A 19,102-nucleotide genomic window follows, 5' to 3' on the forward strand; every position below is an offset into this window, starting at 1 on the left:
ATCATATGATACAGATTTATTAGACACCGAGTAGTTGGAATCCGATGTTTACATGGTATGAAAAGGCACAAGCTTGCATAAATTAATTTGACTGATGTCAAATGAAATTAAACATTTGCTATTTTGGAATTACCTAAATCTTTCTACTTGCTAAATATCAGAATAATGAGACAATCTTTTATTACATTCTTCAAAATCAGACATTTCCATATTTTAGGATTATCATGTCTTTAAACAATTTGAGAAAAATCAGATGACGATGGCTATGTAAGCTGTTCGGGGTACTTTACATGTACTTTACATCAACATGTAATGTACATGTTGATGTACTTTAAGGCAACACCTCAAACACACTTGTGTGACAGCTTGAAAAAATCTAAAGACGTCATGAAGAGAACTGACTGATATCTGCAAGCCTGGTTTTTCAATCGGTACAATTTCCTGAAGCCTGAAGGTGCCATGTTCATCTGTTCAAATAACCATATGCAATAGGGAGCATGGGCTCCGTATTGCATGTTACTGTAAGTCATCCATTCTGAAAAGCTTGTCAAGAATACCCAAAACGTTTGAGCAAAGTCATCCAGTTCAAAAAGCAAGTTCTATAAATGCTGAAACATTTTTTGATAATTGTTTCAAACTTGAGAAAAATAAATCCAACTTGGTTGAAATGACTTCAGTGAGATGCTTTTAGGAATGTTTTGTCTAATTGACATGTTGCGGGATCCAGTTATTACTTTTTATTATGATGCTTTGGTACAGATGTTATTGCATTTTCACCCTGATATACGATAGTATTCTTTGTGGATTCTATAATATTGATCTGTCCATGTCCAGCTGCAGCAAAGCAAACACTCAAAACACTTCATGCGCCATTCTGTATGAAGTTCTTGTATTTAGGTTAAACCCAACTTGTCCGCAGTTCAGGCGTCTAAATAGCTAAATCAGAAACTAATCCATGTTGTGTCGTATTAAATGCAGTTGCCCAATACTTCTCCATTTAGTGAATTTAAATAACTTTTAGGCAATATTCTAATTTCATTGAGACTCAGCTGTATTTTGACCCTGCTCCTAATTTTTCTAAGTTTCACTTAATCTTTCCCGTTTTACTCCAACTTACACAAAGCAAATGCGTCTGGCAACGGCCAAACAGGCACGGAAAAAGAAATTCGGAGAAAATGATTCATTGAAATATAACAAAGAAAAATCCTGGATCAAATTGGATTTCTCAAATGAAGCAGCTCATGGAAAGACTGTATCGAACATCCCCTTCAGCTCAGCCTCACTCAATTTTTCTCATCATTTTTGGAAAAACAGGTAGTGGATCGTTTTTTTTTATAGCTTCTATACAACATCAATAGCATTTATTTGGGAACCTATTTCTCAAAGCAGATCTTCATAGTGCCCCGGGTAACTCTGAATGTGTGAAATGTGTTTACATTTGTATTTTAGCCAAGAAAAAGATAACTGGGAGAGAAAAGGTGGCAGTTGTGGGTAAACTAGAAGTCCCCAGACTCTGTCCCTTTTCAAGAGCTCAGTGTGACATGTGGGTAATGGATTCCTTTCAGGGAGGATGACACATCAGAACCTGCCTATTAACTTCTGTCTCACCCTTTTCTGTCAGACAGTGGGGGGAGAAAGGAAACGTGAGGCAGGGGAAGAGTAGTTAGGAAAAAAATAAAGAAGGGAATCCAGAACAGAAAAGCAAAGAAACAACTCAACGTACAGAGATAAACAGCAGGCAGACTGTTTTCCCAGAAGAGAGACGAAACAGAATAGTCAAGGCCACTCTCATTAAATGGCTAACCCTGGCAAGATATTGGAAGTCAAAGAGAGCATCAACGCCTGATGAGAAAAAGATGTGTTTGGTTTAAACAAAATGCTGTAAGTCAAAAGAAAATCAAGACTTCCCATGACCTGCATGATGAATCTCAAGACAGTAAACAAGAGAGAGAAAACAGAGGAGCAACAAAACTACAAAAGAACAAATAGAGCTTCCAGTAGATCTGAAAATAACCACGATGTGGTACAACCTATAGACCGAAATCATGCATCACTTTGTTTTGGTTTTACCACATAAGCATCATTGGAAAAAGTTTAAAATTCCTTTCCTGGTTTAATTTTAACTCAGTAGAAAGAGATAACTTGCCCCAATCTGCAAATTTAATTTATTGAACATACTGTAGGTGTTTTACCGCAGAGCAGCATGATATATGAAATAGCAGTTGTAACCGCAACACTAGTGGGTGCAATACTGCAAAATAGAAATAGTAATGCCGATAGCTGGTAGAATACAGATTTCTATTGAAGGCCAAAGTCTATCGTTTCTACTGTGTACCATAAATATTATGCGTTCCTATTATTCAGCCTATTATTCAGCATTATTTTGTGGACAGTGTAGGCACTGTACAAGAATACAGCTATAGATGGCGACACCAAATCAGAAAACAAGAGGATCATTCTAAAATGAAAATGGAATTTATATCCTAGTTGGAGAATAATGAATCATTTTCTCAATTTGTAAAAAGACAAAAAAATTAAAATTTTAATGTCACACTTTGCATTACAGAGAAAAGTATATAAAAAAAAAATCCTGACTAATTTATTTTACACTGATTCTAGATCTTTGCCACTGTCCGTGACTTTGGGATTTTTGTAAAAAAACAAAACAAAAAGAGTATTGTGCAGGGGCTCGACAAATAGTAAGCAAGCCATTCTTCCCATTTAACAAGATTATTTGCCGATTTAGGAGGCTTAAGGTGTTTACACTTCATGGATTGTCTGCTACTATCCTTACAAGATTCTCTGAAGAAGACAGTTTGACCAACCTGAGCCGCTCCTGTAAAGGGTCCCCTGCTGGGTGTGGCTGGGGCTGCGGTACAACGGGCCCCGGAAAGTCCTGTCCTCATATATGGGGGCGATGTGGCGGTCTGGGGAGATGGTTGACCTCATGTCCTGTCCATGGTGGCTGTGCTGACTGGCATAGGAACTCCGTATTCCTGCAGAAGGAGAACCGTTAGCAGGTAGATAGCTAGAATGATCAGTTTGCAAGTAGCATAGTTCTTAAAGAGGCAGTGTGAAGTGATAAAATGTTACTTTTGTGTGTTAATGAGCAACAATTAATCACTATAAATTACTTTAATCTCATCCATATGCTTATAAAGCAGGTAAAAGGGAAGAAACAAAAAATAATAAAAGTACTTAACGTAATAAAAATACTATAAATTAATTCCTGCCAATTATTGCCCTGCCCTTTAAGTGTGTTAAAAGATAAACACTGAATAATTTGCAGTTAACAGCTTGCCTCCTCTTACCATCTTTACAGGTAAAGTCATTCCTAAAAAGCTGCCATTTACTGAATGACAAAGTTGGCATTGATCACCGCACAGCAATAATGCAACCTTGTGGAAAATATCAAAGGACTAATGCTCTACAAGAGTATCAAAAACCAGACATGTTTCTTTTAAAAATATTCAAAAAGTAAGAAATTGTTTCTTTTTATCTTTTAATATACTTGACAACTTTATATTTACAGCTGTGAAGTGAACATTTACTTTGCTAAAAATACGATTCGAAAGAATTTGACTTGATGACAGAATAACCAAATGAATGTAATGCAAGTTAAGGCTAGAAAAGAAACAAATGTAGAAAACATGTTAACATTTAAGAAGAGCACTACGGCCACATCAGACAGATCAAAGTCAAACAAGTCAAATGTTTCACAGGATCTTGTTGTGACATTAGTGTGGCCTGACTTGGCAATGTTTCTGAAGTCCTTTTCAAATGTGGAGGTGGTCCTCAGAGAAATTAAATGAGAAAGTCCAAGATGGGGCATCAATGGATTATTTATAGGTTTTACTGCCAACTTGTCTGGCTCTTCATATCAAAAAAGATGGTATTGAACCTACAATGTTTTTACTTCAGTTTTGAATAAACTATAATAAACCAGTTCAAAAAGGAGATTTTGTTCTTACTGTCACAACATAAAAACACTAATGCATTGGAACGTGGATGTGATTACTTGGTATCAAAGTTACTGTGGAGCAATCAGTGATGCTTGATTATATTACACTGAAATTGACTAAAATGCAGTTTACACAAAACTTTGTTTTCCCTTAGAGACACAATGTAAATTCATACTGTAAATAAAGAGGCAATAAATGTTTAAAGCTTTAGGGCTGCTAATTTGAGGAGAGAAAAAATGAAAACCACATGCCTGATGTGAAATATAAAAGTGGCTATAAAGATGGTTTCTTTTCTTCTTTCTTCATTTAAATCCAAGAAAGCCCACCCAATACAAGTGATCTCAGTGCCTATGTTTGTTTGTGTTAAGCCTCACATCAATGGAGCTTATAAAACTGTGAACCCCCCTGGATCACTGTACAGTTGGCAACTTACTGCTCATTGCACATATCGAGAGCCGCAGACATCACTTGGGTCCTCTCCAACAGCATGAACTCAGCTGCTGACTGTAACTAAACACCAAGCCTACCATGCAGAACCAGCTAAATGAGGGAGTCCTGTCACAACATGAATCTAAAGAACTAATAAATACGGATGTTTGTCTCCTTGTGGACTGGGAACTCATGGGGGAAGGAGAGCATAGCTTTTAGATGAAAGTAGTGGACCGTTTTGATGATGACCTCTGAGGTCTTCTAAAAAAACAGTAGCTCTACAGGGAGCTTAGGAAAATTGACTCCAAAGATAGTGTCTGTCTCAGCAACAAAATAAAGAATCACTTGAATTTGCTAATAATGATTAAAATGATAACTGTGGTCTAATTGAGCTGGCTGTGAACTACCAACTGTGGGTTGAAAGTTTTGTGCTTATATTTAAACAGTCTAATGCAATTAGTAATTCAGCTTCTACAAACAAACAAAAAAAAGACTTTAAATGCAGCATGTGGAAGATGAGTACAGTGCAGACAAAAGGAGATATACATGGTTTGCAATAATTTTGAAGTAGCAAATGCGGTTCAAATTATGTTTGGTTGTTTCTAAGGGGCCCACAGCAGGCCAAGTAAACATCCCAAACATCATTATGCCACTACCACCAACTTTAATCACTGATACAAGGCAGAATGTATCCATGCTTCTATGTCACTGTGACCAGATTCTGACCCTACCGACCTAATGTTCCGTAAAACGAGATCAGGCAACATCTGACAGGTTCAGGGTTCAGATATGTCTTTCCACAAACCTTGCTTGAAATGAGTGGCTACTTGAACTACTGTTACATTTCTATCTTCTACAACAGCATCAAGGTCACATACATTGCAATTAGATCTTAGAAATGTTGCACAACATTGTATTGCTTAAGTCACACTAGAAACAAAACTTACTGAAATAAGTATTTGGATTCCTGTGATTATGATAATGAACTAAACACCGAATTGTTTTTTTGCTGTCCATTTCATGTTTAAATAGATGTTGCCATAAATTAAATTAAAAATGTGCTTGAATGCAATCAAAATTTTAAGTTTAGAGGTTTTATGGCTTCCCAGGGCAAGACTTTCTTCACTTTTACCGTTTGGGACAGTTAGGAACTGCTTTATGGAGTAATTTATATATTTTTTTCTGCGCAGTTCTGTGGCAAACTAAATAGTCAGAGAAGTCTTTCCCTATGTGGTACTGCTCACAATGCGGAGTAGTTGCAGGTTGGCAGGAAATCAGCAGCTCTGTTCAAAGGTTTTTAGGGGAGCGGTGGGTGGAGGTAATGAAGGACATAAGAAAAGGCGGATGAATCAAAAAGGAAAGCAGAGAATAATATAAAAGGTGGTGGAAAGCCGAGGGTGTGAGGAAGACACGAAAATAAAAGGAGTGTTAATGAGGCCGTTTTGGACCACCAAAACGTTCTCATTCATTGTAAAAGCCTGTTCAAAAAGATGGTTGTTCAGGCCTGGTGGCAATACACATCCTGGGTGATCTATGGAAGAATGAATAGGGTGGACTGAAGATGTGTTCAAATGCAGATCTGGACAACCCGTCAGGCTGTTAGGGTTATTTAGCACATTTCAGGACAGCTGTGATAAGATCTGGAAATCAATAAAATACCACTTACTGCCCTAACATGAAATAAAAGAAGCAAGAACAATTAGGGCATCTCAGTACCGAAATGTCATCACTCTTTCTGTACAATAAACTCAACATTATAAACCATTTGAACCAGGGTAAAATGAAACAAAGGTATTGACAGGATGTTTTTAAGTTATGGTAATAAACATAATCTGAATTTTTACACGTTATCTTACTAATAACTGGACACACTGGTGCTGCTATACTGCAAATTAGTATCTTCAACACTTGATTGGTGTGACAAAATATTTGTGTAGACAAGGAAGTTGCGATGAAAACAACCGATGGTGGACTGATGCAACATGAGAAATAAGAGGCTTTAGCGTGCGTCTTTCAAGCTCTGGCAACACGCACCTCTTCATGTACACAAATTATTATTTTATTATTATTTTTCTTCCCTCAAATTGCTCCCGTTACATAACCCATCTTTCTAGAATGTAGGTAAAACAAATCCGACTAAGATGAATATAAAATCTGTTCATGTCCATATAATAAAAAAGATCGAGGTGATCGTATATGCACTCTGGCCCAAAAAGTTGGCATTTTTATCCCTCTTGTTGAAATGATTGTGAGATTAATTTATTCGAACAGAAACGGTTGAATAGCTTATCAAAATTATTCAATTTACTAATCAATCATTACCATATTATAGTGAAAATTAAGCCACAACAAAAAACAGGAAGCAAGATTTGACCTACTCTATGGGCAACATTGGTATGTTTGGACTGAAGGAACTTTTTCAAAGAACCAAGGAAGTTTGTTAGAGCCATTATTTGCAGGACTACAATTTTCCAGCATCTGAACCTTCAAGTCTTGATCTCTTTCTTTCAGCAACTCCAGAAAGTAGCCACATTAAAATAGCCCATCATGAAACTAGTCTATGTGCCTTATTTACTCTATTCCCCTGATGGAGAGGCTGCAGTCACTTCTAAAAGCATCTGCAAATTCTCAGGGAGAAATAACTTTCTGGTGTCTGTTGAGGATGAATGGCCCACATTCCTTCTGTGTTATAGTCATTTAATTCTCCCCCCTCAGCCCTCTCACCGTGGCGTTAACAGATTACACTTGGCAGAGACTGGATGAAAGGCGCTGGTGGCTTGGCGGATGCTAGCTTTGGAGAAACAGATACAGCTGGATCCATTTCTCAAATATAATATTCACAAATCCTGTCAGACCAGCAAATGCTCAGCAAATAAAAAGGGGAAGGATTACCAAAATCTCACTACACATGAGAAAGTAAAAAGTAGCAATAATAGGCTGCAGGATGGTCAAAACTTCAAAGGCAGCTTCGCTTGTCAGAATGAGAGAGGAGATATGCCATTTCCTTTCCCCCTGTCCCACTCTGCTCTCCGATGGACAGAATGTAATGAGCACATTATTAGGGACAATTTGTCTTCATTTTCCATTCTTCAGCAGGAAAGGGAAGCTACGACATTCTACAGGTTAGTGTGCGGACGGTGGGACCAGCTGGGTGGTGGAGAAAAAGAAAATGAGGAGAGAAAGAACACAAAGGGATCGAAAAGAAACAAAGCAAAAAAGAACTTTTAACAGATATAATTTAGGAAATCATGAAATGAGCGATAAAAAAAAAATTTGAAGGACTAATTTTTGAGTAAAAACATTTAGTTTTGGGTCGTTTGGTGAGTTTTTGCAAATATTTGCAATTAGGATGATGTGATCATTCCACTTCCGATTAATATGGCCCATCAGACACGGGTGACAAATTACTGTAATAAAGGCAAAGTGTAGAGGGTGCGTTTGTAGAAAATAAAAAAATAAAAAAGAGAGACGATGGGAATAGGATAGGAGTTGAATAAGATAAAGAAGAAAAACAATAAGGAGGAGAAGAAGGAAAGCACAGAAAAGATGTCTGATCAAAACAAGAGCTGGGAAGGAGCTTCATGAAATTTCTCTGCTGAGCACAGTCACTGTGGTCACTTCATTTAATAATTTTTTTTAAATCAACTACATTTAGAGAAAAAATTAAAACTAATATATTTGGAGTATAGGCTAAACTTTTTGAAATGATCAAGCTAGTAAAAGTAAAAGTGGTTTATAGTCTAAGAAAAACTGAAATTAAGAGAAATAAACACCTGAAACATATATCACTCTGTGAGAAATGGATCTGACCTTCACTGTTTGTCCTCAAATAAATTAGTTTTATTTAAGTCGATTGTAACACACTCTCCGGTATTTACTGCATTGTCAACAAGACTTAGTCAACTAAAATGAAATAAAAGCTCATGTAGAATTTATTTACCATCACCTGTGCCAGTTTTGCACAGCTTTGCAGTACAGATTTAACACTGAATGCATCTGAAGTGTAGTTCAGGCTAATAATGATACGAGTGACACACACATTTACTGATGTCCTGTAAAACCTGTTAAAGACAACATGCAGACCAATCGTGAATGAAAGACACCAGTAGAGCGGCACTAACATCTACACAAGACGCATGAAGATCAGAAACAGACGTTACAATCAAAGTTTCACCTTTAATATCACCATCAATTAGGGCATCTTAGGAAGTCCCAGGCAGCATGAGGTTGAGAAGGAAAAAAATGAATTATTAGCTAAACAGAATATTTTCTGAGAAGCAGCTTGGCTTATCCTCCCAAGAGAAAACTGAAATTAAATCAGAATCGGTATATGCGAGTGTGGCAATTATCTGTGTGAGAAACAGTTTATTGTTCTTTTCACTGCAAGTACAATACCTGCACTAGTAATTTTAATGAAAACAAAGTTTTGATTATCAGAAAATGTTGTGCAACACATTTTGTTTTGAATATTTGTTCAGCCTGCTTTGTGAGCATGAAATGAATTTGAGTGCGAAAGCAGAGCATGAACACAGGCAGGTATTTTCCTGTTGGTTTGGCTCCAGATAAGGACCACATATAAATCAAGGTTCATCTGCCAGCTCTCATTTTTGCTCTAATCTCTTACAAGGATGACATGTACAAACCAGTTTGGGCAGGCAAGTTTTTCCAAAAATATCCTGATCCGTTCCTGGGAATAAATTGCGCAAACGCTCAAAAATGAGAACATTCATTCTGTTTGCGACACAAAATTGATTTGTATTTTGTAGTGTACACAGACACCATGATGTTAGCCTTAAATTGGACCTCAACTAATATCTCAAAAACCAACTCTAAACAAAATAATATAAATTTTACTCTCATTAGGACCAGGCTACTAGACCCCATAGGCTGCATTGGTGCCAACCAGGGAAGTGATTTTCTCCTAATAAGGTCCTAATAAGGTAATAATCCACAACCAGACACACAGAGTCAGTCATAAAGTCTCATCTCTCTTACCCCATTGCTTCTCACTCCTAAACTCATAACATTTCCCTAAAATGTAGAAAACCACAGATGCACATATGAAAGCAGTGTGTGAGTGTGTGTGTCATTAGCAGCACACCTGTGAGGCTGTCGGGTCTAGTCATCCTCTCATAAATGTCGTAGCTCTGAGGTCCATAGGGGTCAGTGTTGTGGAGCATGGAGCGAGGCAGAGTGGAGCTGTAGTGCTGGGGCACGGCGGTCATGCTAGCCCTGACTGGAGAAGAAGAGTGAGTCGGTTGCTTAATCAGCGGAGGGTCCACCAGCGTCAGGGGGGAGCCCATGCGACCCGACGCTGACCCTGCCGAGGTCTGATAGGGCGAGGTGGTGCGGCTAGTGGAGCCAGGCCGTGAGTTTGTGGAGCTGATGCGCCTCAGTCCTGCGGGGGAGGTTTTCTGGGGGGAGTATGGCGAGCCGCCGCCAATGCTACCAGTGCGCTGCACAGAGGGCAAGGTTGTAAAGTGGATGTTGGAGAGAGGCTTAGGTTCTGTTACGACAGGGGAGCCGTAGGCACTGCCAACTGAGGTACGCAGGGAGCCACGGGAAGGGGAGATACTGCTGGCATAGGCTGGCGAGTGAGAGCGAGAAGGCACTGAGCTAACCCTCCGCATTGCACGGCCAGGCAGAGCTGCTGTCTCTGCGGGAACCTGCAGGTAATAACAAACAAACATAATTGGCAACATGCCTCCTCAGTCTAAAAGATGGTATAAAGAATATTAACACGCTCTGTTGAACTCTCTGACACACACTAACGTCTACGATGAAAATGACATTTTAAATAACTGGGGATTATATAAGCCGTTTCATCACAGGTCATGACTTTACTGAAGGCCATGTTTACTTTATCTCCCCCCTCCAGAGTGTGATGGCACCATTTGGTTTCTCAGCCGCCTTTGTGTACTAAATTGTGTGAATCATGATTAGATTGAGCTGCTCAGTTCAATATGCACCTTCTGTGCTGTAAAGCCTTTGCATTTCTATAGCCACTAAGAAAAAAACTAAGTTTTGGTAGCAGACAAGAGCTAGTATGAGATTAGCTTCCAATAGGTTTTCTGCTTAGAATTTTACATCTTTTAGCTGTTCTTCTCCTTATGGAGTAACACAAGTGTGCCTAGCTGATAATATCTGGGTAAATGGTGGAGCCATCTAGTCCAGTAGCCAGTAACAGAGGTAACTTAATAAAAGTGATGGATGATGCTTTGTTTTCTATTGTAGGATCTGAAATAAATTAGTTTTTATAGAAAAGGACAAATGCAGATTTCCATCAGTCAACTGATTGGCAGTGGGGAGGATGGTTCACAGTTTTTCTGTCCTCTATCTACACAGAGATATAACTCACTCAGACACTTTCGCTGACATCTCGGCAAACCTTAATACTAGTACCCCATCCATGTCTCTTTTGTAGCATTATCATTTTCTATCGCCTGTAAATAACAGTGTGTATAGTAGGATCACACACAGCGATATGCTTTAAATACACCGGCTGTCATTACTTGGGCTGAAGCTTGCCCCTCAGCCCTGGCGTTCCTCATTAATGTGCCGGTGCCAGCTCCAGGGAAGGAGTGCTGCATCTTGAGTTCAGCCTTGCCCTGGTTCTGCCTGCTGAGGTAGCCACTGCTGGCATCCTGATAGCCGCTGTCAGAGTAGGAGTTCATCTGAGCTGAGCCACATGAATTCCCTGCAGACCCTGAGAGAGAGGGTGACAGAAACAGACATAAATGAAATGTAGAGGAAGGAGCTAGATAAGGGTGAGAAACTCCGGGATAGATATCATAAGAGGTTTCATAACAGCTATGACCTTTACCAGCGTCGCCTTTCTAATGAAACAGCAGGAAGAAAACACCTATAGCAACCCATGAGTTAATTTGCCATCATTTAACCCATTTTAAAATTTGATAAATGATCAAGTGTTAATATCTCTCACTTTAAAGAAAACATTACAATAACATCAATACTTTAGATTAGGAGGAGAAAGTGCAAAAAACTTTCTTCATCTGTAGCCTCTGCTCACATGTGGTTGTGAGGAGGTTTTTCCACCAAACCATCTCCAGGGCTAAAACAGTATTGCTAGTGTCTCTTTTTGAAATCGAGCAAGCACAAACTCTACAATAGAAAAACTGGTGCAATGTCAACACTAAGTCCTACTTGGCTAGATGAAAAAAGCCTCAGGAACTGGTAGCACGCTTACTAAAGATCAACAAGCACTCACAATAAAAACTTTTGTCTATTTTAACAAACAACTGAGCTTGGTTACCTCATTCAACCCACTGGCTCTTGATATAAATGTTAATCTTAGTCTATTTTTTAAGATTTTAAACGATCTACTATAATATCTTGTATGCTTGCTGTAAAGCACTTCGGTGCAGCTCTTGTTATAAAGTCCATATAAATAAAATAGATATTCACAATACAGTTCGCACATATTTTTCAGTATCAATATATGTACCAAGGTTCACTCTGAATTTATGGCAAATAATACTAACGGAGTCTGGAAATATAAATATTTCTCTGCAGTCTTTCCATTCTTATTCAACCTGGGAAAATATCTCAATCAAATTCCCAAATTTCCACCTTTTCCATACTGCATCAGAACCTTCATGGCGTGATCAGGTGTGTTTGGCAATGGAAAGCCCTTTCCAACAGAACTCCACTTGAATTGGACCGGTTTGAAAGGTAGATTGAGCCGACATTTTTTGTAATATGGGATTATATACACTAATTTCAATAAATAAAATGAATACAACTTCATAGTCTCATCTTACAGGTCTGTCACAGGTGTTTATGTGGGTTAATTCTACGAATCCAGCTGAACTGGTAACTGTTCCTTCCAAATTCATTCATAAAATAGTGTCAGTATTTTAATATTATCAGGTCTTTTAAACCAATCGTGCTTGAAAAGCTGTGTTTTCCTGCAGATCATAGAGCAGCTGGTCAGGACTGTGGAGCGTTCATAAACAGATTGATGTTAAAGCAACATTAATAAATTAAAACGGGAATATTATGCCATCTGTTTGGGGAAATAAATATCGTGATTTGTGTCATTAAAATCTCGAAAGACAATCAAAATATAACAGGGACGATCAAATATTTACTGTAGAGATATTTTAAGTCATTTAATGATATAAAATGTGTTTAGAATAGACTCTGCAAGTAACATCAGTAGAAATCAGACATCACTGTTCATTAAGCACAAAACACGCAGAGGAAATTAACATTAACTTCTTGTTGTAGTGGATAGCAAACCAAGTTTCTTGATGATTGATTCAAAAATATAAATTCAATATGACTCATGTACAAAACCATTGAACAAGTACCAGTAGTTTGAAGTAATAACACTAGAATAACCTTGTGCAGTAAATACGCTACAAGAGATGAACTGAATTTATGGAATGAATCCTTCATTAATGAAACCAATATCACACTAATGGTCCAGCTTGACATTCTGTAGAAATTTAAGTTTTTTGTTTGTTTTTTTTTCAATCCTGGGGGAAAAAAACTCCAGAATTGTTGAGGATATTTGCGTCTCCATTGTATTCATAACTCTTGAACCTTTCTAGATTTAATCTTGTAACAACCAAAAAAAATGTAATCTAATTTACTAGGGTTTAAGTGGAACGAGGAAGATACAATAAAATTTAGAAGCTGAACATGTTGCATCCAGTTCCCCACACGCAATGCTGGTAGAACCACATTATAGCTCCAGGTTATGTGGGAGTTTGTCTCTACTATATTTGCACATCTAGAAACAAGTTTATGCCAATTGTCTTTTACATAATATCTCATTCAGAACAGATGAAGTACATGTGAATAGTTATTTTCAGTCTTTCTCCAAATTTTCAATTGAATTTAGATCAGGGCTTTGACTGGGCCATTTCATGCTTAAATATGCTTAGAATTAAACCATTATATATATATTTTTGCCTTTGCTGAATATTTGTGATTGCTGTCCTGTTGGATTGTATAACTCCTCCCCCATCTCATGTTGGAGCATTTCACAGGTTTTCTTCCTGGATTGCCCCGTATTCGACTCTATCCAGATTCCAATCGACTGAACAGCTGCCATCTTCCTGCCATCACCATGTTTCACCATAGGGATGGTGTATTCAGGATGATGTGCAATAGTAATTTTCCAACTACACAGAGGGTGTTGCATGTAGGCCACAGAATTCAGTTTTGGCTTTATCTCATCAGAGCCCCATGCAATGTCCCTTACATGGCTTATGACAAACTGTAAAAACTTATGTTTTACCCTTCTTGCTACTTTCCACATTCCTGTTGATACACGTTTCTACTTCCAATGTGGATTTCCACCAATAGTACGGTCCACAGCACTCTTGGCAACAGTTGGACTCTCACTGGGTGCAATAAACGGAGCATGATACAAATGCATTCCACTATTTTCAGATTTTTTTATTCCAAAACACCTAACCTTTCTTCCACTTTAAAAGGCATACTTTCTGCAAAAGTGTAAAATAGGATCCCAATAAATACAAAAAAAGACACTGAAATTTCTACCTCTTGGGAACATTTTCACCTCTCTACCAAAAGCAAGGCATGTGTGAGAACAGCAATTTATAGGTGCAACGATTCATAAGAGAAGCCATGAAAGCTTGCAGCTTGCTTTGAGGATAGCGTGAGTGCTAGTGATGTGCAATTACTTCAGTTTATTGTGATCTTTAAATCTTTTTTGACATAGGAATTTTAATATATAATGATGAAAACAAACGCTACATGGTGTCTACATACATCAATAAAACTGCACTACCTTATGTAACTGGTAGAGTTACATAAGGTAACTCTACTAATACTACTAAAACTCTACTAATAATATAAAACTGTTGTTTTATATTATTTTTTTATCTAGAGCAGACTATTCTATCTATGCCTAAAGACTGGTATGAATACCCTTTTATCATCACTTTTATTGTGTTTTCATGATAGACTGTTAAGTCTATATTGCCCATCCCTTGTAAGTGGGATGGATGATTATGTGCTACAATAAGATTATGTGTAGAACACTCTGCATCTGGTGGGGTCTGTGTCTCTATGCTAACTAGCTGTGTGTAACAAATAAAATGTCCCATCTTTCTGAATCTGCAGCATTCAAAAGGAAAGTAAAAAAGGAAACAGCGGCATAACTGTTGTGTTTCAAAGACGCCATGTTTCAATATGATTTAAATAAGGAGGAGAAAACTGACTTTACAAGTGTAAAAAGAGAAGTAAATAACTATTTAGAGATTGAACTAAGCAGTTCAATCTCTAACTATTACAGATAGCTAGAGATTACGTCAATGTTGAGCACACAAAAAAAGAATTAACCATGTAATAGAAAGCTGCAAAAGAATAAACAGAATATAATAACAGACCCTCACTTTCATGAAGGGAGGACTGCTCCGGAGAGTACAGAGACACCTGCTCTGACTCGGCCCTGATTCTGTAGCTGGGCGACTGAGAGCTGTCAGTCACTCGAGACTTGGTATCCCCCGACGCAGAGGTATCTGCGAGAACACAGCAGAGCCGACAGTCAGAGACAGATACAAACCCCACAATGAGTTTGATAATTTATTACAGTCATTAAACCTAATATTTTTCAGCTGAGAGGAAACAATGCAAACAGTGATTTCTGCAACATTAGTTTCATCATTGTGTACAGCTACACTCATTAAACTTTACAGCCTTACTCATTTAGAAATATTAGATTAGGTAGAAACAGTCAGACCCCTCTAAACGTTGTCTCCATCTCCGTATGTTTATTAAATCAACTACTTTAAGTCAGAAACTGGACACCAGTGTCCATGTGCACAATGTTTTCCCATAACCCATGTAAGCAGGAAAAGAATCAAGTTCTCAGGAAAGAAAGAAGAGAACAATCAGTCAAATACTGTGTGTCTGGTTGTGTTAAATCTTGCAGTGCGTGTGAATGAAATCTGAATCCTACGAACAAGTTTTCACTGTTGCTAAAGCTGACCTGTTGAATAAAGCTGTTGACACCAGACAAAGACTGGTTGACAATTTGAAACTTTGCACTTCCACATCCAGACATCTAAGAGAACCAGACTATTGACAGAAGGGAATAATTCAAATCAGTCTATGGAGGCGCTTCAGGTAAAATGTCAGAATACACATGGGACGTTCCTGTGATAGAAGGTAAATTTTTCCACAACCTAGGTGTAGAAAACCTATGTACATTTATTTTCAATCCAATTTACAGCAAGTTATAGTTACAATTTTGTAACAGGGCTCCTGTGACTGTTTACTTTCACAAGCTTCAAACTTTCCCAAGCTTAAATTTCCATCAATTTCAAATCTAAATTAATAAGAGTTAATAAAAAATATGGGAGTATTGTCTAGATAAAAAGATGAAATGACAGAAGGAAGAAAAGAAGGAAGGGAGGCAAAACACAGGGAAGTAGAAAGGAATCAAAGCCAGGAAGAGAGAAAGCTGTATAACCAAATTTAAGACCTTTCTAGACAGCATAGCATTCCTCACATCCACTGTACAATTAATGCATAAATATAGTTATAGATAAGAATAGAGAGAAATAGCTATCCAGCTGCTCTAAAAGAGGTGCAACACTAACCTAGCCCTAACCCAAGTCCATATGTCTATGTTTGTGAAGGCAGAACATAAAGTTTTATTTTGTCATGCCAAGATACCACATAGTGGTTTCTAGGTTTCTACGGAGACTTTGTGTCCACAAGAGCCCACTCCTTGCAATAACAGTGAGCTGTAGAAATGTACATCACTTCCCATGTTCCTCACTGTGCATACTGGCAAGGTAAGTATGGATTTTTGTCCAACGTAGTGGTAAGTGGCACAGGATTGTGCACCCATCAAATAAATACTTGATTAAAGGCTGAGTTAAGAAAATTAAAGAATAGGTTACTACAGTTAAAAGACAAAAAAGATCAATTTTAAGGCTTCTTACATGTCCTTACCAGGGGTACTAATATATATATATAGCCAACAATGTGTTCATACTGTGTCTTGATCTTATTCATTAAAGTAGAAGCCAAACAGAGCAGAAGAGAAACAGGAAGAGAGACAGACGGTATGCACAGAGGGAGCTTTAAAGCATCGTCAGGATCTCATGTTAATGTATGGCAGCAGATTTAGGTTTCCAATTCAGGACTGCCAAATGTAGCAGCTTCCTGGTTACAGATTGCATTCCTGAAAGCAGGAAAGAGTTTGCCAGTGAAATGCAAAATAGTCATATTCAAACAAAATTTTAAAATAATGTAGATAATAATAATAATTTATTTTAATTATTATTCTGAGGTCCAGTTGCATATACCTATAGCATCAGCAAACAAACCTTTTCCAGGTTGAAAAAAAAAAAAGCATATAGTGTCATTTAATTGAATTTACTGAATTCAGTTTAGGGATGAATAGATGTCATCCCTAAATGTGTTGCATAAGCTCAAAATAATAGCACTGATATTGTTTTTTTATTTTATTTTTAAGAGATAATAAAATATGCAATTTTAAAATAAGAGCATGCTTATTGCCAGACATGTAAATGAATTGAAAAAGTGAAAATAAATTTTAAAAAGACAGATACACCAAAACAAAGAAAACTATTTTATTATTTAAACACTTATTGTAGAATAAATTATAGAAACTCAATGTTTTTACGGGTACATTTTTCTTTCTAAAATATAAGGGCATGCATTTTCAATTTGAGGAAATTACTTTTGTTTACTCTTAAATGTTCCTTCTCTCCTCAAAAGCCTGTGCTTGCTTACAATATACTCCTTAAAGTTGTGTTACTCATATTAGATGCAACATCTCTTGCACAAATATCTTCTCTTCTGCTCCTGTTTGATTCCTTCACCTATTTGGACTTTGAGGATTTGAGAGGAGCAGAACATATGCTTCAACAAGGAATAATTTTTTTTTTGAGTGTGAAAGGAAAGTTTTGAGCAAGTGCAGTGACATGTGGGAGTGAAAGTATGGGTTCCTACACTTAAATTCAGACTTCAAATCATTTGCTTTGGGAAGACAAATTCCTCAAAAAATATAAATTAAACCCCCAATATTGTGAGGGGGTTCTTTTTATTAAAACTTTATACTGATGTATTTGTTTCATAATATCTAGTACTTTATCAAATTGTAGATATTCCAATTGGGTAGAGTTGTTTTTTGGCAACACAAATGAGTCCCTTATAATTTATTCAGATGTCAGTGCAATGACCAGTGCTGAGACTGACAAAGCTGGACTCTGTGCTTGTTGTGCTCTGCTCTCGGTGGACATTAGGTGTGACTGCATTGACATTTCCAGAGGCAAGAAGACTTTCTGCAGTATCTCGTCTGTCACAGGAGAATGCAAGGCTCACGAATTCACTAAAAATCGGAGAAATAAGCTCTAAACCCATAACCCAGAGTTAAACTGATCTAAATGTGACTGTGATTTATCATCTCTATTATGATTATCAATCAACTCACTGCTAAAAACTCTGTAATTGTGATTAATCCCACATGCTGGTATGCCACTAATGAAATGCTTTTAGCAAGGAACTGAGGAGCAGACAGCAAATGAAAAAGGGGAGTAATATTAATATTCCCAGTGCATATGTACAACTCTAACCCCCCATAGGCTCCTCTGACAGAATCGACAATAAAAGATTAATGACCAGAGCAAAGATTCTGCTTTGCTCTATCTAATTAATAAGCGATTAAAGATATTATTAAATGTTTTTTTCAATATCAGTTCTCCTCTAAAGATCTGATAAAGATGGGGGTAAACAAAAAGATACTAGAGGGTGCAGAGGAAAATCCTTTTATGACATGTCACTGATTGTTTTGTTTGGAGGGAGCAGAAGCAGCTTCAATAACTATAAAAGCAAAAACAAACCCTGGGCTGTCAACTGCTCTCTTGAAAATAAATTTGTTTAAGTAAAGATTGCAGAGGAAATGTAAAACATGGCAGAAATACAATCCACATATAATATTGACAATATAAACAATGCCTGGTGTGTAGTTAATATTTAGAATAGAGTTACTCTGAAAGCACAGATGTGTAATAATATCAGTACATAAAAAACACTGACAGACGGTTCCCCCAGTCTTATTATTGCCATTTCACAAATTGTGCCGTGGCAATTGTACTTTTCAACCATTTGAATTAAAACTGCGGTCACAATTTAAACACTTCCTCAAACAATAGCAGTTCATTTTGTAGGTTTAGCCAACATACCTGCAGTTCGCCATGGCAGGGATTTCTCAGATGAGCTGCAAGGGGAAACAGAAATTACAAAAGTGAATCAATACATTGCTCCAAATAAAACAGACAGAAGAGAGACACCTATTTCACTAATCGTTTTAAAATTAAGGGAATCAAGGAGAACAGAAAGTAATCACAGTTTTATTACAACATATTTCAGAACAAATTAGAAGCGATCATACCGCACAGCACATACCGACATCCAGTCTGGAAGTTAAACATACCGACACAAACCTGATAGACGAGTCAGAATTTTACAGAGATCATTTATCACGGTAGCCATTCACAATGAAGTAATGCATGAAAATAATGACTTGGCCAGAAGTGCTGAAAGTTTGAGTTCATTACTTCAAAACACAGGAACTAAAACATCTGGAAACTTTCTTATACATTTATCATTTACATTTGTATGCTCTTCCGATTCAATACTTTGTAGAACCTTCATCTGCAATTACAGCTGCGAGTCTT

The 19,102-nt window shown here is 37.4% G+C and overlaps 1 protein-coding gene across 5 annotated transcripts in view; it reads right to left on the bottom strand.

Annotated features, from left to right (window-relative positions):
• Positions 1-19,102, bottom strand: part of pkp4 (plakophilin 4) — an 85,172-nt gene that overhangs the window by 26,452 nt on the left and 39,618 nt on the right. For 2 of the 5 annotated variants that reach the window (XM_008403998.2, XM_008403996.2), the window contains exons 4-9: positions 18,608-18,642; positions 14,777-14,908; positions 10,904-11,097; positions 9,493-10,057; positions 8,566-8,592; positions 2,826-2,996 (exon numbers count right to left, since the gene is read on the bottom strand). In XM_008403998.2, coding sequence (XP_008402220.1) covers positions 2,826-2,996; positions 8,566-8,592; positions 9,493-10,057; positions 10,904-11,097; positions 14,777-14,908; positions 18,608-18,642 — 1,124 coding nt within the window. The remainder of the gene's footprint in view (positions 1-2,825; positions 2,997-8,565; positions 8,593-9,492; positions 10,058-10,903; positions 11,098-14,776; positions 14,909-18,607; positions 18,643-19,102) is intronic. The other 3 variants (XM_008403997.2, XM_008404001.2, XM_008404000.2) reach the window with 3 other exon arrangements.

Source organism: Poecilia reticulata, linkage group LG2, assembly GCF_000633615.1.
Source record: "Poecilia reticulata strain Guanapo linkage group LG2, Guppy_female_1.0+MT, whole genome shotgun sequence".
NCBI lineage: Eukaryota > Metazoa > Chordata > Actinopteri > Cyprinodontiformes > Poeciliidae > Poecilia > Poecilia reticulata.